At 41.1% G+C, this 25,442-nt stretch overlaps 1 protein-coding gene and 1 long non-coding RNA gene across 9 annotated transcripts in view; both read left to right on the forward strand.

Moving 5' to 3' along the window:
• cnksr2a (connector enhancer of kinase suppressor of Ras 2a) overlaps nucleotides 1-25,442 on the forward strand; it is a 357,881-nt gene that overhangs the window by 119,565 nt on the left and 212,874 nt on the right. For all 8 annotated transcript variants that reach the window (XR_004764907.1, XM_035414896.1, XM_035414899.1 and 5 more), the window contains exon 7: nucleotides 7,865-7,924. Coding sequence is in view for 7 of the 8 variants with exons in the window: in XM_035414896.1 (XP_035270787.1) it covers nucleotides 7,865-7,924 (60 nt within the window). In the remaining variant the exon portion in view is untranslated. The remainder of the gene's footprint in view (nucleotides 1-7,864; nucleotides 7,925-25,442) is intronic.
• LOC118225861 lies at nucleotides 21,833-24,731 on the forward strand. The gene is made up of 2 exons (XR_004764908.1): nucleotides 21,833-24,160; nucleotides 24,281-24,731. It is a non-coding gene; the product is annotated as an uncharacterized LOC118225861 (long non-coding RNA).

The following is a 25,442-nucleotide window of genomic DNA, read 5'->3' on the forward strand; positions in this document are numbered from 1 at the left end:
TACTCTGGCTCTCCAGGACCAGGGCCCAGGGACCAGTACTGAGGATCAGTTGTGTGTATATGTGTATATATATATATATATATATATGTGTGTGTGTGTGTATGTGTGTGTGTTTACTGCCAGAGAGCAGCAAACAACTTATCTCATGCTTCTTTCATTACTTATGATATGATTATTGTTCTCATCTGTCCCTGCCTTGTATTTGCTTGTGTGTATTCTCTATTGTGTCTCTTGTTTTCCATATTTTGAGTTCTAGTCCTTTAGAACTTGAGTCTTTGTACCCCTGTTGATTTTTGTACCTAGGTTCATTTTGTACCAGTGCTTATTTGATATTAAATCAACACGTCATTGGTTTTATTGTTCTCACATTTGTGTCTCTGCACTTGAGCCCACACTGCAGTTCCTTGTTACAGCAAGACAGCCAAACTGTGGACAGACAGGGCTCATTAAAATCTTCTGCAGAGCATCTCTGCAGGCTCTGTGTCATGGTCCTGTGTTCCTGCCTGCGTTTCCCCTGTTGGGCCGCCAGATGGCGGCACTTCTGTTTTGTGTCCTGCTCCCCCTGTGTTAATTGTATGATTGTTGTCAATTGTCTCATTATTGGTTCTTGATTGTCTCGTTTTCCCTTCCCTCTCTGTGGCCTGATTGTTCATGGTGCTCTCCTGTGTCTCGTCAGTGTCTGTTCTATTTAAGTTTCCCCCTCGCTTGACTCAGGTGCTGGATCCTTGTGGTTATGTCAGATTGTTTGTGCGTAAGCCTCTGCCCCCATGTGTTCCTGCCCATGTCTTGGTTTTCTAGTGGTTTTTTGGAGTTTCTGCATTTCCTTTGTTCCTGTGTTTGTTTCCTACGTATGTTTGCGCCGACCGTATGTACCTGCCTGTGTTTGTGACCTGTTTGTGTTTGTTTGACTTACTTGTACTCTGCCCTGCCTGTGTTTTTGAGTTCCTGTTTCATTAATTATTTTTTGAGTTTTTGCCCTTCGTGGCCTTCTCTGTTCCCTACTTGTTTGCCTGTCGTGTTAGTAAAGTCTTTGTTAATTTTCCCTTTTGAGTTTTTTTTTTTTTTTTTTTTTTCCCCCTCTGCGTTTGGGTCCCCCCTACCCGTACCGTGACACTCTGAGCATGGCAGTACAGAAGATCCAGTTGTCACTTTGTTCAGAGCAGAGTGGTGCCATTACTCCTGTCCAGCCACACCCATTAGATCGCCACCACTCTCAAGACCCACACTTGCCGGCCCCTGAGAGAAACGTTCCCCATTGAACAAGCTAAGGTGGCTATCACTCATTGTGTGACACCCCTGCGATGGAGATGCAGCAATTTTGGTTTCACCTTAATGTCTCATTGCCACATAGAGGAAGAGAGAGCTCATTTCCGACCCATAAACAAAATGTAAACAAATAAAGAAAAATGTTCACCATTCCTCTGCATGGGTTCCTGGTAAAAGTAATAAACTACAATGAAGTCAAAACAAAGCAAATACTCTTTTCAGCTCTCTTGGCATGTGTCTTCAGCCCCATACCATGATGAGGACCACACCTATAAGCACCAGGGGTGATTTTTTAAAATCACAAATCCAGGTGCATGTGCTCACTCCACCAGTAGGCTTAGCAGAGGCTACCGCGATTGCCTTGCCAGATTGAATGCTACTTGAACCAAGAGCAAGACCTCCAACCAATAACCTCCCAGTCTATTTCATCCTTTGTCCATATCCAGATGCCCATGTTCCTACCTAGGGTCAATGTTGGGGAGTAGTGAACTACATGTAATTAAACTAGTAGTTTAACTACATTTTGCAGTAGCTAGTAGTTCAACTACATTCATATTTGCATAGTGATTCAAGTAGTTAAATTACTTCTTTGCCATTTTTTTGTGTAGTTAACTACTGAAACTACAAACAATTTTGGGCTATAAAAGGAAAGGTTTTTTATTTTTATTTTACCTTTGCTTCTCTACTGTAATTGAACTCCCTTTCACCGGTCCGCCCCCTTTTTATTTCATCCTGACCGCTGTGAAGGCATGCCCAGGCAATGCATTCGTCAGGCAGCCACTACCACACACTTGACCTTTGTGTAGTGCATGTGCAAAAGGCGGGCATTGCTCAGTGCTCACACAGCGACAGCGTCATCATGGATAAACCGCCTGATTCTCAGCCTGAGGAAAAATCACCATGGCCATACTTAAACAAATGCATGACACTGACTAGCTCCACCGACAAAACCTACGTTTTTACTCGTGAACTATGCACGCCGAGAGTAAATACACTCTCTACTGTAATTGAACCCCCTTTGACCCGCCCCGCCCCCTTTTTCTTTCATCCTGACCGCTGTGAAGGCATGCCCAGGCAATGCTTTCATCAGGCAGCCACCACCACACACTTGACCTTTGTGTAGTGCATGTGCAAAAGGGTGGGTGTTGCTCAGTGCTCACACAGCGACAGCGTCATCATGGATAAACCTCCCGAATCTCAGCCTGAGGAAGAATCACCATGGTCATACTTAAGCAAATACATGACACTGACTAGCTCCACCGACAAAACCTACATTTTCACTGGTGAGCTATGCAAGCCGAGAGTAAATACTCTACTGCAAAGACGCCAAACACAAATCTGAGAACACGTATAAAGTTGAGTGTATTAACATTGACTTTGCTAGCCAATTTAGCGAAGTTTAGATAAGTTAGCCACATTGTAATGTTACATGCAGGCAAGTGATATAATTCAGTGAACGTTAACGTTAGTCTAATTAAATAAAGTCTGTAGCGTTAGTTTGTCTGACAACAATTATGTTCTATCAAAAACTAACATGTCACTAACCAACTAATGTCAGTTTTGCTGACATAAGGCAAACATTAGCTAACGTTAGCTGACCTAGTCATATTATTTTCATGATGTGTTTTGCCGCCCATACAATATGGCGCAATGTAAGGGACTGGTCTTTCATGATAATCACCTACTATTTGATTACAATCACCTGTGTTTGCTGACCAAGGTGTCTGCAATCAATCCAATACTATGAATAGCCTAGCCAGAATCATTCAAATGAAGGTCTGGCTAGGCTGAGGTTGGCTTTCTGCTCTTTTGCCACCTAAGATTAATATTGTAACAGCATACAATTTTATTTAAATTTCAATTTTTTTTTAAAGTAGTTTGAACTACTTGTTCTAAGTAGCTTTAGTTATCAAACTAGATTTCTCCTTAGGATAGCTTTGCTGTAGTTCAACTTCTTCCAGTGTGAAGTAATTGGTAGCTTTCAAAGCTATGCTTTCAAAGTAGCTTCCCTAACATGAATGAATGGTGCCATCCGGCACGGACTAAAGTATGTTGGTCCCACTGAGCCCTGAAAAATGTTGGAAAAACGGTATCGAATTTCGATACTTTAAGTTACTTGTCGATATGAATGCTATTTTCGTAGCCAGCCAATCACTACCAGGCAACCTGACTGACAAATCAACATGAAGATTTTTGGGTAGACGTTGTACCATGTCTTGAAGCTGAAGGAGGAAAACTCAAGATGAGAACATGAAATCTAAAATTTTGTTAAACCCTGATAATGTCAAATCCAACCATTGCACACCTGCAAGACAGGTAACACTTTGAATATGTGACCCAATGCTAGCTTGAGATACACTTGACAATTTCTCAGGAGAAGACAGACATGTTGCAAAATCACTTTATGGTCAAAATGAAGTTAATACTAGAATCACATTCCTGAAGATCAATTTTATCATTCACCTAAATTTAAAAATGAACATTGTCATGTCGCAAATTTTGTTACATATTTGGACTAGTTGGTCCTCCAGCATTCAAAACATAAAATATATCTTAACGTAATGTTAACTTGTCCCAAACAAACTGTAGCAGTCGGTTTGCTGGAGAGGCGGATTGGTCTCGGCTGCGCCGGCTGGTGGAGAGAGCGCACGCACCTGGGCTGCGTTAGCTAATCAGCTCAGGTGGTTAAAGGTGTGCTGCTCTCCACAGTTTGAGGCTGAGACCAGGAGCAAAAAAGTCAAGAAGTAATCCTCAGGATGCAGGAGGAGCTGGATCTGGCCAGGAAGGTGGGTCAGCTACAGAGCGGCAAACTAAAATAGTTGTCGCTCTGTTTTACTTTTGTCTTTATTATTTTATCTTGTTGTTTTAGTTTATTGTTTTTGCCCAGAACCCGTGAGGGGGAAGGGGGAAGTGGTCCGTTTATTTTATTTTGTGTTTGTGTGGGTGCGCTCTCTCTCTCCATATGACAAAAACGGTGTTCCCCGGTACTGCCGCATCTCTCCTCCCCAGGGTGTCATGCTTGGCGTGTGACACAAACCTTTCACGTGTTCAAAAATGTTTGTCATTGTTATGGTTTCACAGATGAAAATCATACTTTATTGGTCTCAGTGACGACAAGCTGCAATAAAATGTAATATTTTTGCTCTACTGATATAAAGTATTTTGTTGTTAGAGGGGAATTTCACTTTATAACACTTCTGGGGTTATTTTCACACCTACCCAGGCTTTTGTGTGCACCCCAGACAGTTTTTAGGTTGCTTGCTTCAATATTTAGATATTTGATACCCGTGTAAGCAAACCCCCCGTCCAATAGAAGGCCATTTAACATCCACGTTAGACTCATTGTAAACACACGTCCCTGCTTCTCATGACTGATATTGTCTTTATAATGAATGCGTCACCCTTCATTTTTCAATTAGTTATTTCATTTTAAATGTCTAATATTAGAAACAAAGACCTATTTTTTTTTTTTTTTTTTTTGTGCAAGTTCACATAGTAGTATGGTTTCCGGTTTTTTTTCTACGATTTTGTTTCGCGACAAAATCGAGAAGTGAGGCAAAACATTCAGTTAATTTAGCATTGAAATCAAACAAACATCTGCTAGCTTTTGTTTGATGCGATATAGGTGTAATAATAAGGTGCATTGTACCCGGTTGTTATAATGCCCCTGTTAAACTTGCCTTGAAAGCACATTTTCATAGTTTTCCACGCGATGCAACTTTGTGCCAGACATGGCTGGATGTAATCAGACACCCCAACATAACAGCCGAAGAAGTTCGCAAATGAGGACTAAGGGTATGTAGCGACAAAAAACAAGGAAAACATGTTTTTGTAATACAGTTATATAATTTTTAATACACAAGTGTTACAATAATGATTAATAAAAAAAATACACAATGTTTTCTTATGACAATTTATTCCTCTAATAAGTTGTGAGCATCCTCAACTTCCTTGAATCCCACATAGCTTGCATTTGGATCGGGGTACATGTTACAAACTGCTGCCACAACACAAGATGGGAGTACTTGTTGTTGGCCACGACCCAGACATTCTCCCTTCAGAATCCACTCCAGAGTAAACCTGTAAGCCACCAGCCTGTACTGGCTAGAGAGGCATAAAATACAAGTTCAGAATATAAAGGGGCCATTTTACCTAACCTATGAGGAAGTTCACCTATGGCAGTTGGTCCTGGAGATTAGGTAACCAATTGGGTTTGTTTCCCGACCCTGCTCCTGGAGTACCCCCTGACAGACCTTTTTTGTTCCAACCCAACAGATTCAATGATTCAAGAGCTAGTTGATAAGCGTAGAATCTGAATCAGGTGTTTTTTTCTGGGTTGCAGGGAGTACTCCAGAAGCAGGGTTTGGACTGAATTAGGTAACCACCTCATTCTAACCATTACCTAATTAGACCAGGGGGTATGTCACAAAGCTGGCTGACTGAGTAAGCCTGACTTCTGCATTGAGTAACACCTGGAACTCTTCAAATTTGGAACACGGACTGAAATAAAAATAACTTTTCTGGGTTTTATGCTGTGCAGGCTTACTCAGTTAGCTTTGTGAAATACCCCCAACTGAGAGTTGCTTATTCAGAGGCTGTTCACATAACATTGAAACAGAAAAATATACTGCAACACATAAGGGGTCTACTGTACAAAACAATTTACGGTTCTCTTCATCTTCAGTAAGGTAGAGCATCATAATATCTGTGTAGTAAGTTTCACCTTAGTATTATTTATCTTTATCTCTTGTGGTTTTAGAGGCTCATGCAGATATTGACAGACTGTCATAAAAGTTCTAGGCATAATTCCGATTGTCACTCTTGCTAACTTCATTCATGTGTCAGAGATGTAATGTTACAGTCTTGTAGTTTAGCTGATGCGTCAAGCCCTATACCTCTGTGTTCAAAACAGGATTTTATGGTAATGTTACTCTCAGTGAGACGCATGCATAGACTACCACACATGAACACCAGTCATCAAAACTAGGATATCCATTAGCTAACGATAACGTTGTGCTATCCACTGACATTACTACGGTATATAGCCAACACACTTACATTCCGAGAGAGTCCCGTTTGGACCATCCGGTGTGGAATGTCGTTTCCAATTGATCCTTGGCATTCGAAACAAAGTCTCCAAGACTCCTGGGTTTGTGACAGCTGAGAAATCGGAGTGCCCTGTCGCACGTGCTGGTACTTCATTTTCTTCGTCCGTCTGTGGCTGTGCTCGCTCAACTTTGTCTAAAATGGGAACGAACAGGTCCCACTCTTGACAGCAGATGGACTCCTCCTCACTTGGAATAGGTATACATTTCACACATCCACACCACCAGTTGCTGTTTGTCCTGAGAATAGCCTGCGGTTCCTCGATCTCGGCTCGCTCCTGACTCGCTCTCGTAAGATCAGCCTGCAAATTAGCCAGCTCTTCTGTGTATTCCGGCTCAAATCGATAGGGCACAACAATTCCATGATCAAAAACAAAATCTCCTTCGTACTCAGACATTTTTGGTTTCGCTAGCTAGTAATAATACAACACTATTTCTACGACCATCCTAATGTTATTGTCTTCAGGTATGCCCACATCAGAAGTTGTGCAATGACATGCATTCTCATGTTCGACACTAAGCTGCCTGGGTCTACTTTCTGCATTTGTAAAGGAAAGCAACAAAACAACGTAAAATATTAACATAATGAAATAACTAATCGAGAAATAAAGGGTGACACATTCATTAGAAGGACAATATCAGTCATGAGAAGCAGGGATGTGTGTTTACAATGAGTCTAATGTGGAGTTTGATGTTGAATGGGCTTCTATTGGATGGGGGGGGGGGGGGGTTTGCTTACACGGGTATCAAATATCTAAATATTGAAGCAAGCAACCTAACAACTGCCTGGGGTGCACACAAAAGCCTGGGTAGGTGTGAAAATGACCCCAGAAGTGTTATAAAGTGAAATTCCCCTTTAAGCAAGAATACTTTATTTCAATAGAGCAACAACTTTACGCTTTATTGCTACTTTCTTTTTCAGTTGTCCAAAGTACAATCTTACTTTCTACTTCTGTGGTTGACACCTTTGTTCTATGGTCAGTGTGATATCACAGCATTGTTTTTGTTTTGTGCCACTTCCTGAAACAGAGAAAAGTGGTCGGACTTGGATAACGCTAGCGAGTGGCTAACTAATGTCATTTGATTGTTTATTTCATTGTTGGTGGTGCTAATCAGTGCCAAGTATTAGCTTGAAAACTAAGAATTGTCTCGTAATAACGTTTGTTACCACCAGGAGTAACTGCCTCATTTGGGCTGAATACAGACATAACACAATGCGGTGTTCATCCTCTTCATCTCCCTCCGGGTGCATCCTGGTAGTTTGGGAGGGCTCGAGAAGCACTCTTGGGTCGCTGCCTTGGTTACCTGCACCTGGATCTGATTTGGGACTTCTGTCATCCAAACCATCCTGGGGTTGCCCTCATGTTCATTGTTTCATTTCAAATCCAATGTGCTGGTACAAAACAAACAGTGTCACTATCCAAATAATTACAGACTGCACTGTATGTATGCAGAAGATGTGTGCTCCTCTAAAGTGTTTCCCCTCTCTTTAGGGCATGTACATCAAGTCAACATATGATGGACTGCATGTCATCACTGGGACGACTGAGGGAGTGAGTGGCTTTTCTGTATAAACACACCTACACACTGGGGAAAGGCACTAACCCCATACATATTGGAGAGTGGCTCTTCCCACCTAAACCCAAGAGATATTTAACAGAGTACTGCAATAAACTTCCTACACACTAGAGACACTAACCCCCTACATACAGGTGAAACACTAACCTCCTAACATAACAAATAGCTTTCATATTTGAGAAAAGAGAGGGAATAATATACACAGATGACTACTTTGTGAAATTTTCTCTGTCATTTTCCCTGAAAAAATGTAATCTACATTTTGCATGCGTTTAAGTAAAAAATAATGTGAATGTGATCTGGCACAGCATTGTGGGTGGGCCTAACAGACCTGGGCCCTCCCACTTTTACCACTGGCTCATCCTAAAGTAACAATGGGGAGACCATATTTTTCTCTTTTGTGTGTAATTATTTTAATTAACATTTAAATGCAGAATAAAGACTGAAACTAAAAATGTTGCCCCATTTTCTAAGAAAGATAACATTTTATTAGGCTACTATTATTATGTATGAAGTCTTGACCAATCACAACAGCACCTTACTTTTAGGTACATCAGGCCAGTATCAATGGCTCAGAGTATGGCGGGTTTCTTGTAATCGTCTGGCTATGGCTAAAACTTGTTTTTAATCCTATACTTTAGCTAAAGCCTGCAAATTAATTCATTGTTATGGCAGACGTCACTTTAAATACATGTATAAAAGAATTAGGAAGGAGACACCACCAGAATCAACTGCTTCATCACAGGTGTCTCCATCACCTACAAAAAACAAGCAAACACTAGCATGGACTCCTTTGGCTTGGAACACGTGGGTTCCATTTGTTTTATTTAGAATAACTGTTACACAAAATTGAAGATTAATATTAACATTGGCAATCTAGCAGTTTGTGAATGTTAGCTTGTGAATTAATGTTAATTCGAGTTGCAATCAAGACAGTACAATGGCTACGTTAGTTATCTCATCACAGTTTTTGTTTTGGCATTGATGGCTTTTTATACCTACGTGATGAGATACTAACAAAATAATATAACATTACAAAATAATATAACATTACTAAGGGATGCGTGCCCCAGGTATCCCTGCCCCAGGGATGTGTATATGCGCCTCAGCTGTGATATTGCTCAGAAACCGGTCTTTTTCACCCTTTTCTTTATTGCTCTATCAACATGTCAGGTTCCAGCTGTGTAGAATACAGGTGTCAATGATTTACAGTGCTGATCAGCTGTTCAAGACGTAAGCAGTACAGTAATGACAATCTGCGCATATTTGGCATGACAGAGCTGTATCACCTACTATAAATTGATTAAAGGACATAGGGTGTGCAAACAGTTGACATAATTTTTGCAATTAATGGGCCCAGCCAAAATTACATTGGCCCATCAAAAATTTAAATCATGGCACCGCTACAGAATGTGATGTGACCCCTTAGCACACATGCCAAATCTGGCCAATCCGTGCCCATTTAGCTTTATAACTCCAGATGTGAACACCACAGAGACTTGAAAAATGGCTTAAATGAAGCAAGACATTTGTACCATTTACAATTCTAATTTAGATTATTTCTTCCAAAATTATGAATATAAACTAAAGTGCCACAAATGCAATTGTCCCGGCAAAAAATCAAAAATTAATTTACTCTTTTTTAGTCTACAATGAAATACTGAGAGATTGCATATATACAGCAGGTTACATGTCCTGGATCAAAAACTTCTTGACCACAAGTTCATAAAATCTAAGGGTGGATATGTAGAACTACTATAGATCTATGAAGCAAAAACTAAGCAGTGTACCCAGCTTCTCCAAATCTATCCAAAATGTCTAAATTATGCATTGCTGTAAATCACAACATATTCACGTATTTCACTATAAATCAACTGTTTTGACTCAAGAAACTCACTGATGCATCATTTTCAAGTGTGAATTACAAGCTTTCTGTCAGTACAGTGGTCTAAAATATCTAGGGTTCCAGCAACATATCCAAAATCTCTCCCAAAATGAATAAAATGCTTTTTGTCCATTATAAAGCATATAAATGAGCCCCCTATGATGGTTTAAGCATTGATATCAGATTTAAAAATAATGCAAAAATATTGTCACATTAACATTAACTCTTGTATGTATTTCCATGCTTTGTAGTCTCATATGCTTTCTTGTATGGGGATGGATGACATGAGAACAATTTTCAACCTTCCACTACGTTTTGGCAATGTTCCAACTCTCACGTCATCACTGTTGCATGCTTCACAAAAACTATTACATTACTAACTTATGCTTACATTAAAGTGTGAAATATCCACATTATATAATACCACTAACCGATTTAAAGACACTCAATTTCAACAATAACGTATATAACTGACTGTAGAATGACATGGTATCATTTTAAAAAACTTTTTCGTTTATTTCGTTATTCAGTGCGTAGCATTTTCACTGCTATATTGACATATCTTAGGGCTATTGTCGAGTTCATCTTGTTGCTATGATGGAATATGATTTTTTAGTGGTGAAAGAATATTTTGTATGAATGCCCAGATAGACAGTATTGCCCATTATGTCATGGGTGGGGGGTGTAGTTGTAAATGAGACTGCAGGGAGGGGGTGCTTGTTAAGTGAACGACCAGAGCAACAGTGGTGGCGCTGCAAAACTCCGGATTCGGCATAGTTGTCGTGTATCGTCTACTAATGAAACTAAAACAACGCGTTTCTGTTTTTAACTTATACTTTGGTTGCAGTAGCACTGAATGTCTGAGTTCAGTCATCTCGGCTGACCACTAGGGGCTTTGCGCTAAGAGGTTAAACCAATCACAATCGTCTTGGGTGGCATTAAGCCCAGGATGCAGCGACCTTGCCCTTGCAAAAACAGTAACACGCAGATAGCGGAAGGGGAGGAGAATTCCGACTGAAATAGTCGGCCAATGGCAGGCTTATACCCACAATCTATATCCTGTGAGTCAGACTACAGTAGCACTGAATGTCTCAGTTCAGCAATCTCAGCACGCCGGCGTGCCGACCACTAGGGGCTTTGCACTAAGATGTTAAAAATGTAATCATGATCGTTTTCAAGTGTTTGTGCCTATGTTTACATCTGTGTTTATTTGGAGTCGCTTACCTTGCTATAGTAATGTCAGATCAGTTATTTGTGTCATGACAGTCAGATATATTTGTAACCTGGTCAAAAAAATGCAAATGGAAAAAATAGATTCATAACTATACTGTAATTATCAGACACATTCGGCAAAAATGTATTCTTATTTTTCCTGTCACTTTTTTATAAATATCACATGAATTGATGAAATGAAGTAATTTATAAACAAACTGTAAAGGTGGCTCTGTTCTCTGAGAGGACAGAGATGGTAGAGACTCTTCTTTCACTCATCATAATGTAAAAAAAAAACATGATTTATAAAATCTTATAGTGTTTCTTTGACTTACTATAAAGGACTGCATTTTTTTTTTTTTTTAATATTAACTTGTCCCTGTCACCCCTCCTGTGGTTCACTGGGGAGCCAGCAACCAAGCTAGTTAGCTTGATTGTTTCTTGGGTTTGTTCAATTGAAATCAACCTCAAAGCTACTGACACAAGGCAGCTATTGTTTTATGTAGGGTTCCAACAGATCTTTAAAAAGTCATAAAAGTTCTTAAATTCAATAACTTAAATTAAAGGCCTTGAAGGGTATTAAAATGTCTTAAATACAGTTTTCATAGGCCTTAAATCATGCAAACCCCTTTGAAGACGAATGGTACTTTTATAATGTAGTATTTGCATTGAATGCAAAGAATAAATAGTGAAAATGATTTATCAGGGGAGTACACAGTCATGGCTAGATCGGACCCAACTTTTGTGAAACATGACGTCATTGTCTCGTTGTAGCCCCGTCAAGCTCAATCATTTTTTCCCCACAAGAAAATGTAGTCAAAATAGGTTTTTTTTCTTTGCTTAATGTCTCCCCATGTGACAATTTGTTATTGTGTTATTTGGACAATATTGCTATATTTGTGGATGAATCAGGGACAGTTGGTGTCACTGATGAGTCCCTGTATTTCACGTGATAAGTGAACAATCCAGACCTGGGCCAGATTTCACGACCATATAAGGGTCCCCCCTTTTCCTTACTGTGCAAGCTCTGGCTCCAATTTGTACAACATGGCGGCACTAAAACTGCACTTCTGGGATCTGGTCACAAATATTATTTTTTATTTTTTATTTTTGAATTTTGATTATATTCTTAAACTGTGAATTTGTCTCTCCCATTTTTGGGACTCAATGTGACATGCAGGGTGATAGGGGTTTACATAAAATAACGTAAGAAGAGAACAGGCCATTCAGCCCAACACTGCTTGTCTATTCCTACCAATAAACTGTACTTCATGCTTAGTTTACCTAAAAGCTAGATAGTATCTAACACTGTGTCAAGCCGGTCCTTGAATACCCCCAGTGTTTCTGCCTCCACTACATGTCCAGGCAAGCTATTCCACACATTGACCACTCTCTGTGTGAAAAAATATTTGTGTGAAATTTACCCTTTGCCAGTTTCCATTTATGCCCCTTGTTCTGATAACTGAACTCAACTTGAATAATTTCCTGTAGTTCACTTTTTTAATCCCTTTAATAAATTTAAAAGCCTCAATCAAATGTCCCCTAAGTCTCCTTTTACTAAGCTTGAAAAGTCCAAGCATCTCAAGCCTTTCCTCGTAACACTTATCTTTTATACCCGGAATCAATCTGGTTGCCCGGTTTGTATGTGCTTTACAGCATACCTTTTCTTAAATCCAGACTTATCAGACATAATAGTATGATATTGTTATCAACATGCTGGCAGATAAGAGTGTCATTGTACACTGTCACAAGATGTATTAGTAGTGTTTAATGTGCTCTGTTGAATCTACATCCAGCGTTAATCAATTCATTTGGCAAATTGGTGTCTTTTTACTTATACTGTCCATTAGTAATTTTAGAACCTTTGGTATATTCAGTTATGAATACTGTTTTTTCACTTGTATATTGTGTAGCAAATCTCATTTCATGTGGCCTTAAAAAGGGGCATTAATAAGGTCTTTTTTTTAAATTAACTTGAAACCTGCATGATTCAATACGGAAATATGTACATAAAAAACGCATAGCTGGCTAATTGTTTTTGTTCATCTTTTGACAAGGGGGCGAGACAGTGACATGATCACTGTATCATAGTGTATCATATAAAGTGTGTGTATCCGAGTCAAACCTGATAGCAGAACCAGTGGAACGAAGATATACACTGCAGCCAAGTATTGACTCGCATTTGTTCTGTCAATGAAAATCAAATTACAAATCCGCATTGGAACGTGAAAATGGCTATTGTACTCAGGTGAACTTTTTGGCCAAACAGTGGGTTTGGCATTGAACCAAGTATGCTTTTGTTTCCAATCTCGTCATACCTGCTGTGGAATGTGGTGGTGGATGTCTGATGTCATGGTGTTGCTTTGCATCTGTGGGTCCTGAGGCTCTTGTTAATGTCAGTTGAATCACAAACTCTGGCAAGTAACTAGGCATTTTGGACAAAAACCTTGTACCCCACAGGAAGATAAAAACTCAGCTGCAGTGAAGCAATAATGCTAAGCATACCTTAAAATCAACCAGAAAATGGTTAAGTGACCATAGAATTACTGTTCTATACTGTGAAAGACAATGTGAGAAGCATCTAGATACATGGGTGATGATATGATACAGGAATATATGATTTCACAGGAATAATTCATTGAAATTTGGTTCAGTTGTACATTATAGCTTGAAATGGCCCAGCCCGACCCTACCAGAGCCTGCATTCTTTTCAGCCTGATCCTGACCACAGCCCATATGTTGCAGCATTTTGAAAGCCTGACCTGGTTTGAACCCAACTTTCATAACCGCATCAGTACGGTAGATGCACCCTGGTTTGGGGTATCATCGATATTCCATATTCTGTTTGCAACTGATGTCTGGGCCGGATCAGGATTGTGCACGGTGGCAGGCTTGTGTTATATACTATTCTAATCTTGATGTTTCCATTTTTCAGCTATCGTACTTAAGCAGGGTATCACCAAAATTGCCAAATCCACTTATAATACATGACTTTGACCTTGTATTTTCATAAATCACTGGGAAAAATGGAAATGAGCAGTTTTGACTTGTTTTTAAAATAAATTTTGTCATTTGTTTGGAAATGTAACAAGCGACCTGTTTTTTCACATTCATGGTTACAATTGTCCAAGAACACTAGCTAGCTTATTAATTTAGGTATTAGCTACCTAAATGCAAGTATCACAGTATTTTCATTTTATGAACCTTCTACTTTCGTTTGCAGCTCAGTCGAAAACCATGCAAAAGTTAGTAAAGACCTCAGATTTTCCTTTCAATGGCTGCTTGACATATTTCCCTGACAATAACTATTTTCTCACCGGCTTTGAGGCATCCATTCTGTCACTCACATAGCTTAGCTTAGACTAGATTGCCTACAACTACCATTCAGCCTGGTGTTTTGTGCTCCAACGGGTCTGACCCAAACTGAACCCGATATAAAAGGAGAAAATTAGGATCGAAACGCTCAGAGTTTTTCAGGCTCGGATGACAATTACAAGCTGTATTGTTCATACTTTTGTTATATGCTCACATTCTTTTGATGTCAAAGGATTAAGGTTACATTTTAAATAATATCAGCCAATTCTATACTTTAAAGTGCATGTTTCTTGAAAGGCAAGTAACATCCAATCAAGTACTTTTGTTTCAGGAAGGTTCAGAAAAAAAAAAAAATCTACAGTTAATTTCAAAATAACATCAGTCATTTTGTTTATGATCGAAAAACAGTCTCAGCAGTAGTCCCCCACTACTCTCTAGTCTTATTAAAAGAACACGAGATTCAGTCATGAGTGTTTTTGTGTTATACTATCTTTAATACTGTCTTTAATCACGTTCAACAAACTGGTTAGCAATTTGTGTGTCATCCTATTTTGGATAGGCACAGACAAATACTATCTAAAGTATGTGATGAAACTGCAAACAAGAAGGCACCCAGATATTTGCCACAAACAGAATATTAATTGAAGGCTGGGCAGATCTGTTTGTTTAGGTTACAGGTCAGTTATTTTGAATGGAAGTTGTCTTATATCAGTGACTATGTAGCCATTCTAGTTTGAAACTCCTGAAGGAGAACAGTCATCCCATTACTGACAGGAAGGTGTATAACAATGTAATAAAAATTGGTACTGTTATTAATGTAATAACTGCTGGTTAATGTTATAAAAATCTTGAACGAATGACATAACTTTTGCAAGTTAATGTAATAAGTTATTACATTAACCAGTGGTTATTACATTGTCTCATTGACTGGGAGTTACAATTTTTTGGTTGAAATATGTAGCACTGTTGATATAATAACATGCCAAAATCTCAGTGAATATATGAAGTGTCACACTTTGATACTTGCTAGGATAGAACTGTATTAGAAGGCTCATACAAATATAAAAACACTATGACGTGAACCCTCGTCTACACATTAACATCAGACCTGGGATAAAGACCTGGTAAAGCATACTGTTGCTTAAGTATATGAAAGGTTTTTAAACACATACACACACACACGCACACACACAGCCCTGTTCCTCTTACAGTTTGCACCACCATGTTGCTGTTTATTTTCCTGCACACATTAAGGTCTGCCCCTCCAGCACTTTTTATAGACAGTCCCCCCATTTCAAGGCACTATAATTTTTGTGACAAATGGCTTCACAGGTATTTCTGATTAGTCAGGTGTGTTCAGTTGCTTCCTTGGTACAGGCATAAGAAAGCATTCCGTATTTATTTTTTTATTCTAGGCTTTTGATTGCCTTTTGGGTCTGTTATCGGCATTTGTTAACATGAGGACTACAGTTGTGCCAATAGAAAGTCAAGGGAACCATTATGAGGCTGAGAAAAAAATTAAACATAGGCCAAGCCTTAGGCTTACCAAAATAAACTGTTTGGAACATCATTAAGAAGAAAGAGAGTGCTGGTGGGCTCAGTTATTGCAAATGGCCTGGTAGGCCAAGGAAGGCCTTTACAGTTTATGACCAAGGAATTCTCACCATGATAAAGACAAACCCCCAAAAACCTATCCAACACATCAGAAACACTCTTCAGAATGTAGGCATGGATTGCACTTTGAAGTGATGCACTTGTTGTACGTCGCTCTGGATAAGAGTGTCTGCTAAATGCCTGTAATGTAATGTACTTCACAAACAGAACAACAGAAGCTACACTGCAAGATGAAAACTACTAGTTAGCTGCAAAAACAGGGTGGCCAGGTAAAGGTTTGCTAAAAATAACCTAAAAGAGCCTGCAGAGTTCTGGAAAAAGGTATTGTGGACATGTAACACCGAGGAAAAGAATGTACCTCAGGTGTAATGCAGGGTCCCTCCCCAATTGATAACAAACCAGCCAGAATTACAAGAAGACAACAGCTTTATTATTAAATGCATAGTATAGATAAATAAATCTGAGGATTAAAGACTTGGGTGTTTTCAGAAAGCAGTAATGCAAAACCTTTTGTAGCAGCAGGTTGGTACCAATCCATAGATCATTAGATCCTAAAGTGCAGGGTGCAATCCATTATATAAATAGAGACATCCACCTTAAAGTTTGTGCAAATTTCACAAAGTGAACAATCAAACTAAAACAGCGGGACTGGTTCTACAAAAGGAACAGAAAAGAAACACATTACACATTAATGAAATGAAAACATTCTTAAATGACTGCAGTTACATGGCTGTGACTCCTGGCCAAACAACTTCAGTCAATAAAGAAATATTGCATACTCCTTAAAATAGAGCGGACAACTCATAAATTAAACATATACCTTATACATACTCTTCTAAAGAGAGCATAACCAATCAGGAGCATAACCAAACATACCAGTCAGTCTCTGGTGCGACGAACCTTGAACCTGGCTATGCTCAGTGTTTCATCCTCCTCAAACAATGCATTACGCTTTCCTGGATTTCGTGTCGGTGCCTACTTTATCCGCTAATTCGCGTTAGCCCCACGATATTGTTCCACAAGGGACGATGCTGTCTCTATTGTTTTTGACATACAATATACAGGTTACCAGGCAGGTATGGGGGCGATGTTACTGACGCGACTTCCTACTTTGTCACTCTCTCCCCTTCTTAACTAATCATCGCCCCGATGATTATCACATACCCATTAGTCATGGTTGGCTACTTGAGCTACAGCCCCATTCCCCTCCTCCTGGCAATTGAGAGCTGGTCTTGGTAAGTGAAAAGGATTCAAATGTACCCCTGTGGTCCTTCTTTGTGATCTGCGAGGCATGACTGGGGGGGGGGGTTACCGGTTCAGTCTCTTCACCACTCCTGGACTCAAGGCGCATGGAAGCGCCTTCCTCTGAATGTTCATGGTCACTAGACTGCATACTTGGTGGGCTACCTGGGGCTCCATCCTGACCAGAAGAACTTTGCCTAAAGATGCAGCATAGCCACGCTGACTCCTCTCCCTCCAGATTACTTTGCTCTGATGCAAGGTCCGAATCACTCTCCAAGTCTCTGCCATGATCCGGTGGGGCCATCTGTTGTCCCGGACCACATACTCTCAAGTCCACGCTGTGTACATCCTTCATGGATTGAGACCCGTCAATGAGAGCAATGGCATAGACTGGCTTACTAGGGTCTAATTGGACCACCATCTGAAAAACCATAGATCCATAGATCTTGAATCTTGTGTCTGCCCTTAAAGTTGTGGTTCTGCAGATACACAATCTACCCTGCCTGAAGAGTAGAGTCGTGTGATGGGCGTTCTGCTGACTGCCATAGTTGTTCTTGAGCATACCCATAGACCTCCTGAAGATTTTTCTGATGTACCTGCACCCCGGTATACATGTCGCCCTGAAAATCTTTCGGCCCCACTCCCAGCTGGTTGTCCAAGGGCAAACTTGGTGAATGGCTAAAAATCAAAATGAAAGGGGAATAGCCAGTACTCTGATGTTCAGTGGTATTACAAGCAAATACCACCTCTGGTAAGTATTCGACCCATCTCCTTTTCTTCTCCGGGGTAGAGTTCAAAGCAGATCATGCAGCGTCCTATTAAAGTGTTCAATTACCATGTAGATGGTACGACGTAGTTCTGCTTTTGCAGATCCCATACCAGAGACACATGAACAGGATCACCGCAGCTTCTAAACATCTTCCTTGATCAGAATGGATACAGTACATGCTGGAATGCCATATTTCTGGATTTACTCCTTCACAAGAACCTTTGCCACAGTGGGGGCACATTAATCCCTCATAGGCACTGCAACAGTGAACTTTCGAGAACACATCAGTCAGGGTCAGTACATTTTTTTTGCCATCACTGGACGGCTCCAACACCGTGAAGTCTATTGCAACGATTTCCAATAGCCATGATGCTATCAAGCTTCCCATTGCTGTAACCATCCTGGGCTGGGGGGCTTTAGCCACTATGCCATGTTCTCAGGCCTTGCAGTGACCATCCAAGTACCGATACATACCAGGCCAGTAGCACCTCCTTCTGATCAGCTTGAATGTCCTTTCTATCACTTGATGTCCATGTCCATCATGCATCTGGCCCATCACCTCCTACTGCAATGATGTGGGCAGCAGATGTGGGCAACTGTCGAAGCTCTCCCTCCTTGGAATCTTGCAACCTGCGATAAAGAACACCATGTTCTTCAATGCGTTCCCATTGCCATAGCAGTTCCAAGGTCCCAAGCTCTTCTCTAACCCGTTCCCTGCAGCTGGGCTTCTGTGTTCTTTCCCAGAATTTCAGGAAAGGCCTTATTCCTTTGTCTGCCCACTGCAACCTGCGCAAAGTTTCCGTAGAGTATACTGGGAAACAGGAAGTAGAGGTCTGTTAAGTACTGGTTGCCTGTTGGGCCTCTCCTAAGGGATATAACAATGGCATCTGACCTTCCAAAGTTACATCTGTGCATTGCCATGATGGCCCATACCCAGTGTACTACCTTGACAGTGCGTCCGCATTAGCATTCTGGGAGCCTAGCCGGTACACCACCTCAAAGTTGAAATGCACAAGCTGCCCCATCCATCTTTATGCAAGGGCCCCGAGCTGTGCAGTCTTCAAGTGGCTGAGAGGAACTCTAGCTTCATCGCACTATAGTTCTCCATGTTTCTTTCAGATAGACGAAGCCCCCAGCTTGCATAGGCCACTGGCTTCTTCTCCTGGGATAATACGGCTCCAAGACCCTGATGGCTTGCATTGATCTCTAAAATGAAAGGTTTTGCAAATTCGGTATAGCCTAAAACTGGTGCAGAACTTAATTTTCGTTTGAGGGATTGGAATGCTGCTTCACAGTTAGAATCCCACAGCTGGGAGAATGGTCACCTGGGGCAGTTCTTATGCTTCTTCGAGGCACTAAGGGCAGCTGCTGAATGCATTGGGCTGACAAAATGCCTATAATAACTGGCAAAGTCAAGAAAGGATTGCAACTCTGTCGTATTTACAGGGCGCTTCCAGTCTGCAATGGCACTGATCTTGTGGGGGCAGTAGAAACTCCCTCTGATGAAATAACATGGCCAAGATACAACACTTTGTTATGGAAGAATGAATACTTGCTTAATTTTATTTCAGACCAAAGCTTCGGAAGAGGGATAAGATGACCTCAAGGCATTCAAGATGCTGCTCAAAGGTTGCAGAGAACACTACCACATCGTCAAGGTACAGCAAAAGTAATTGGAACTGTTGGTCTCCCAGGATGTGCTCCATCAATCTCTGGAATGTTCACGGTGCACAAACCAAATGGCATGCGATTAAATTCAAACATCCCAAATCGCATGCAAAATGCAGTCTTATGACGATCCTTTTCATTCACTATCCCCTGATTGTAGCAACTGACTAGATCTAAAGTTGAAAACCACTTGATTCCACACAGGGCATCCAGGGATTCCTTGATGCGTGAAAGAGAAAATGCGTCACTTCTTTTTTGCATTTAGTTGTCTATAGTCCACACACATGCGTAGTGTGCCATCCTTTTTCTTCACAATCACCAGAGGGGAAGAATAGGGGCTGCTGCTCTCCCTAATTAACTGCTGCTCTAGTAGCTGCTTAATATGGGCCTTTACTTCCTCATACTGGCTTGGGGGGCGCCTGCAATACCGCTGTGGTACTGGTGTCTTATCCAAAACAGGGATGTTATGCTCAATAGCATTAGTACAACCAAAATCGCTGTCGGTTTTTGCAAACACATCCTCATATTTCCTTAAAAGCTTACCCACTTTACTCTGCAATTGGTCACTGAGGGCTAGGGACTCTAAGGGGTAGGTTTATGGCACTGTCAATACCCTTACTGTGTTCTCCATTCAGTGTGACATGAGCTTGATCCTCTAACAGGAAAACTTGTGTGGCATGGACTACAAAAGGCACTAAAAATACAAAGCCCATATGTCCACCTCATAGGGACTCATTTAACCACGCCTCCCCACAGCTTTCCTGTTACAGTATTGACTTACTGTAAATTTGAAATGTGCAATAAAATGGAGGTTGCCATTGTTTCACCCTCTCTGTTCCATTTTACTCTCCCTGGACTTGCCACCCTTCTCCCATCTCCCTCTTGCGTGAGTCCACATGCCAGGAAGAGTTTGCAAGTCCTGCACGAAGCAAGGCACGTATACCCTCGGCTACCGGAGGAACTAAGCACACCAAAACACTACATGATTAGCGGTGGTTGAAGAATCAGGAGAGCCATGCATGACCGACGCATCCTGCAGAGCAAGTCCCACAAGCGACCTGCGACAAGGATCAGGCTGTGTGTTTTGCAACCAGAAAAGGGCGAACGGCCTCCCCTTCTTCACGACAACTCCCACAGACGTCGCACTGGAAACCAGGAAACATTTCTAATAACCATCCCAAAGCAAAGGACTCTCAAGTAAGGCTGTCACTCTGGGCATAGTATAATTAGCGACGGACCAAATGTTGTAATATTTATGACTAAATGGACAGGATGATGCTAACGCTTTATTGTGTTTAATGATTAATGTAAACATTTTGTATGTTCGGTTGGCTCTAAACCATCCACCATGCTGCGTTAGTTTTCATATATCACGCACAGAACAGATCCTGCATGTTACCTATTTTAATTGCTATCTGGTCATAACACGGCATCTTGATCTCTACAAACGCACAACGATAGCCATATACCCTGTGCCAAGAGTTGTGATGGACAACAGGTTGTCCCTCTCCAAGAACATCACAGCGGTAAGCCGAGCATGCAGGTTCTTCCTGTACAACATCCGGAGAATCTGTCCCTTTTCTTGCCACCTACTCAACCCAGCTCCTGGTCCAAGCAATGGTACTGTCCCGTCTGGACCACTGCAACTCTCTTCTGGCTGGCCTACCGGCATCTGCCATCAGTCCCCTGCAACTCATCCAGAATGCTGCAGCTCATCTGGTCTTCAACCTCCCCAAACACTCCCACTTCACCCCCCTGCTCACTACCCTCCACTGGCTGCCTGTCATGGCTCGCATTGGTCCTAGCATACCAGGCAGTCAAGGGATTAGCCCCAGCATACCTCCATAAGATCTTCAAACCCTACATGCAAGCCAGACCCCTCCATTCCGCTACCTCAGGATGCCTAGCACCTCCCCATCTTCGCACTTGCGCTTCCCGGTCACGTCTCCTGTCTGTTCTGGCTCCACGATGGTGGAATGACCTTCCCGTGGAGGTCAGAACAACTGAGACCCTGATCACCTTCAAGCGATGACTGAAGACTCACCTCTTCAGGCTGCACCTCTCCCTATCCCTCCCTACCTCCCTGTAGTCTCTAATTGACTATGTAAGCTTAGGTTTGCAGCTAGGTAAGCTGTTTATCTTAGTTTATTTTAGGTATTGCACTCGTGCCTACTTAATTATTGCTTGTATTATTTGCATAGGCTGCTTTGTTGCTGCTTTTGTTTGTGATGATCAGATTAACCTACAGGGTCCAAGATAAACTACGCGGTCACTCCCTGCACTTGGAACTGTACTTCCCTCTACGGCGGGGTTCGGCAACCTGCGGCTCCGGAGCCACATGCGGCTCTTTAGCCCCTCCCCAGTGGCTCCCTTTGGCTTTGACAAAAAAATTATATGGAAATGAATAACGGTTATTTTTAACATTTTAATTTTCATGTATCATTGTTGTAGACCTAAACTAAAGTAATTCTTACATTCTCCAATTGTAAAAAATGTGTAGCCTATAGGCCCTACACCGAATAAAAAAAAATGTTTTAAACATTTTTGTCTTAAACAGTCAAATAAAATGTGCGTCATAACCCTATGTCTATGGCCCGGCGCCTAAATCTAAATTTATCAAAAATTAAATCTAATACCGAACCTCAACAGCGGTGGCTAGTCTTGAGTTTCCCTTGCTAGGCTAGCTATGGATTCCAAATCCAAAAAAAGAAAAGTCTCAGACGAAAATAGAGAATTTAATAGTGCGTGGACAGATTTGTTTGCTTTCACCGCCAACGCTGCTGGCTTACCGAGAGTAAGAGAGCAATTTCGGAACTGCAGCGGAAAGCAGAGCAGAGCAAATGTACTTTTAAAAATTGGATCAAATCTCCAAACTCCACTACTGCTGCTATTTTTGTGGCAGCTCAGGAGATAGTAAGGCGTGGGAAGCCATTCACAGACGGTGAATACATGAAAGAATCGTTCATTAAAATATCAGCATCTATTCTCAGACTTCAAAAACAAAACTGTGATAGTTCAGAAAATTAAAGATATGCCCCTCTCCGCAAAGACCGTCAAAGACAGGGCCATAAAAATGGCAACAAACATCACCAATCAGCAAACGAGGACATCAATTCAGCTCCAGCATACTCAATTTCCTGCGATGAGTCAAGTGATGTGAACAATATTGAGCAGACAGCGCTGCTATGCAGGTATGTGAACTCTGATGGGCCACAGAAAGAAATCATTGAGTTGATACCGCTGAAAGGCCAAACACGGGGGGAGGACATTTGTGAGGCTGTTGTGAACTGTTTAAAAGCCAAAGAAATAAACACCAGCCACATGGTGCCAGTGGCTACAGATGGGGCACCTAGTATGAGAGGGACACAGAAGGGGTTTGTGACTTTATTACAGAAGTCGTTGGATCGAAAGCTGCTTACGTTTCACTGCATCTTGCACCAAGAAGCACTGTGCGCTCAAACATTCCCCCCCGAGTGTATGGAGGTGATGAACCTCGTCATCCAGATAGTGAACAAAATAATGGCAAAAGGCTTAAACCACCGACAGTTCTGTGCATTGCTAGATGAGGTCGACAGTGCATATTCAAATCTCCTGCTGCATAAGAAAGTCCGCTGGCTATCCAGGGGGGAGGTCCTGAAATGGTTTGCCGCTTGTGTAGAACATGTGAAAACTTTACTGCAAAGCAAAGGCCTGACCTATCCAGAACTGGAAGATCCCGATTGGCTGGAAAAGTTGCACTTCATGGTGGACATGACAAGTTACCTAAACAGGCTGAACAAAAGCCTCCAGGGAAAGGGAAGCACGGCTCGCCCTGCAGATGCTGGAATATGTTTTAGTGTTTGAGCGCAAGTTGACAGTGTTCGCCAGAGATGTACAGAGAGGTACGCTCTCTCACTCCCCCTCCCTGAGAGAGTTCAAAGAAGGACACAATCACATAAATTCTGATTATTTACAACGTGCGATCATTGGAATGCAAACTGGATTTGGGGAAAGATTCAGCAAGTTCCGAAATGAAAAAACTACGCTATCCTTCCTGGTCACACCCCTGGACATTGACCCATCCGTGTTGAACATGTCCGCATTCCCAGGAGTAAGTCAACCCAACCTTGAAACTGAACTGGCCGACATAGCTGACAAAGACTTATGGGTGTCCAAGTTCAAAAGCCTGACAGCCGTGCTCGAAGATGTCGCCCGTCAGAAGGCCATTCTCGCTCAAATCCACAAATGGGGCGATATTGAAAACCTCCCAAAACCCGACAAACTTTTTGAAACATGGAATGCTATTCCCGACATTATATGAACATGAAGTATGCATTTGGAGTCCTGTCCATGGATCAATGTATTTGTGTGAGCAGGTTTTCTCAAGCATGAACTACATAAAATCCAAATATCGCTCCCGCCTCACAGATGAGCCTGCAGTCTTGTGTGAAGATCAAAGTTACATCTTACAGCCCTGATATCGAGAAGATCTGCAGTGACGTTCAGAAACGAAATCGCATTAAACAGGTGAGAACGCGATCCTTTAATAGGATATTATTTTGCAACAAAGTATCTGTTTTAGCAAGTTGTGATTTTGTCAATGAAGTGAATGACCCTTAGCTGATATCGTTGTGTTTTATGCTCAAGGCCGAGGGTTGATTGCTGTACGTGGCTGAGGGAAAAAAGAAGAGGATTACCTCGCACTGAACTGGATTTCAGTCAAAATTAAACTGAAACTGGCCTATTTTTTACTTTTACTATTTTTAAAGCTATTAGGCTATATGTTTTATTTATTATCAAAGTAGGCTACTTTTTATTTTATTCATTTGCACAAACACGGGGAGGACTCAAAGTAGGTCTGCATAGCTCTTTATAGCTACTCTATTTCAGAGTAGGCCTACACATGCCAGTGGATTTTTTCTCCACTTCACAATTGTTCAGTTTTGTGTTTTGTTGGTAATAGAAAAATGAAAAGAACAAAAAATGTAAACAGTTTTCTTTATTGTATTTCTATAATTTCATAAATGCAACAAAACATGGTATTGTTGTAATGGAAATGCAAAGTACCAAATAATCATAAATAGCCCACTGCAGAGTAGCCACGTGTGTCCTGCCTCTCATTTGCACTTGGGTCCTCACTGCATTCTGATAAAAACATATTAATGAATGCTCATTTAGACCTATTAGTAATGTTGATAGGCTAATTTAGACTTAATAATCTGAGTTCCCTTCGTTATAAGGCTCAAATATGTTTTGCGGCTCCAGACAGATTTTTTATTTTTATTTTTGGCCAAAAATGGCTCTTTTGATAGTAAAGGTTGCCGACCCCTGCTCTAGGGTTTCAACACACTTGTTCCTGGTTATGGTTACACACTTTGTTGTACGTCGCTCTGGATAAGAGTGTATGCCAAATGCCTGTAATGTAAAATATCCGTTATCCTTTATCTATTTGGTACGCTTCATGTGCCATTGTTTAGCCACTAGATTTATCTAGTTTCAAAAACCCCTTCATTGATACTCAGATCCTTTGTTCTCCTGGAACACGTGTCTGCAGTACGCAACTCGTAGGAGAACATCCAACACTTCTCACACACACACACATGCACTCACATAGTGTATTATATCTCAGTGTAGTGAATTGTGCTTTGCCCTTTTCGGTTCTTTGTATTTAATTAACATTATTGTATTTACAAGGTTGTCTGCATTGATATTACTCTTGTGTTGAACTGAGTCAGCTGCTGCTAATCAAAAGAACTTGGTAGAATACCTTCACCCTTAGCTAAATCATTTATATTAATTTAGTATTAGC

Source organism: Anguilla anguilla, chromosome 4 (genome assembly GCF_013347855.1).
Source record: "Anguilla anguilla isolate fAngAng1 chromosome 4, fAngAng1.pri, whole genome shotgun sequence".
Taxonomy (NCBI): Eukaryota; Metazoa; Chordata; class Actinopteri; order Anguilliformes; family Anguillidae; genus Anguilla; species Anguilla anguilla.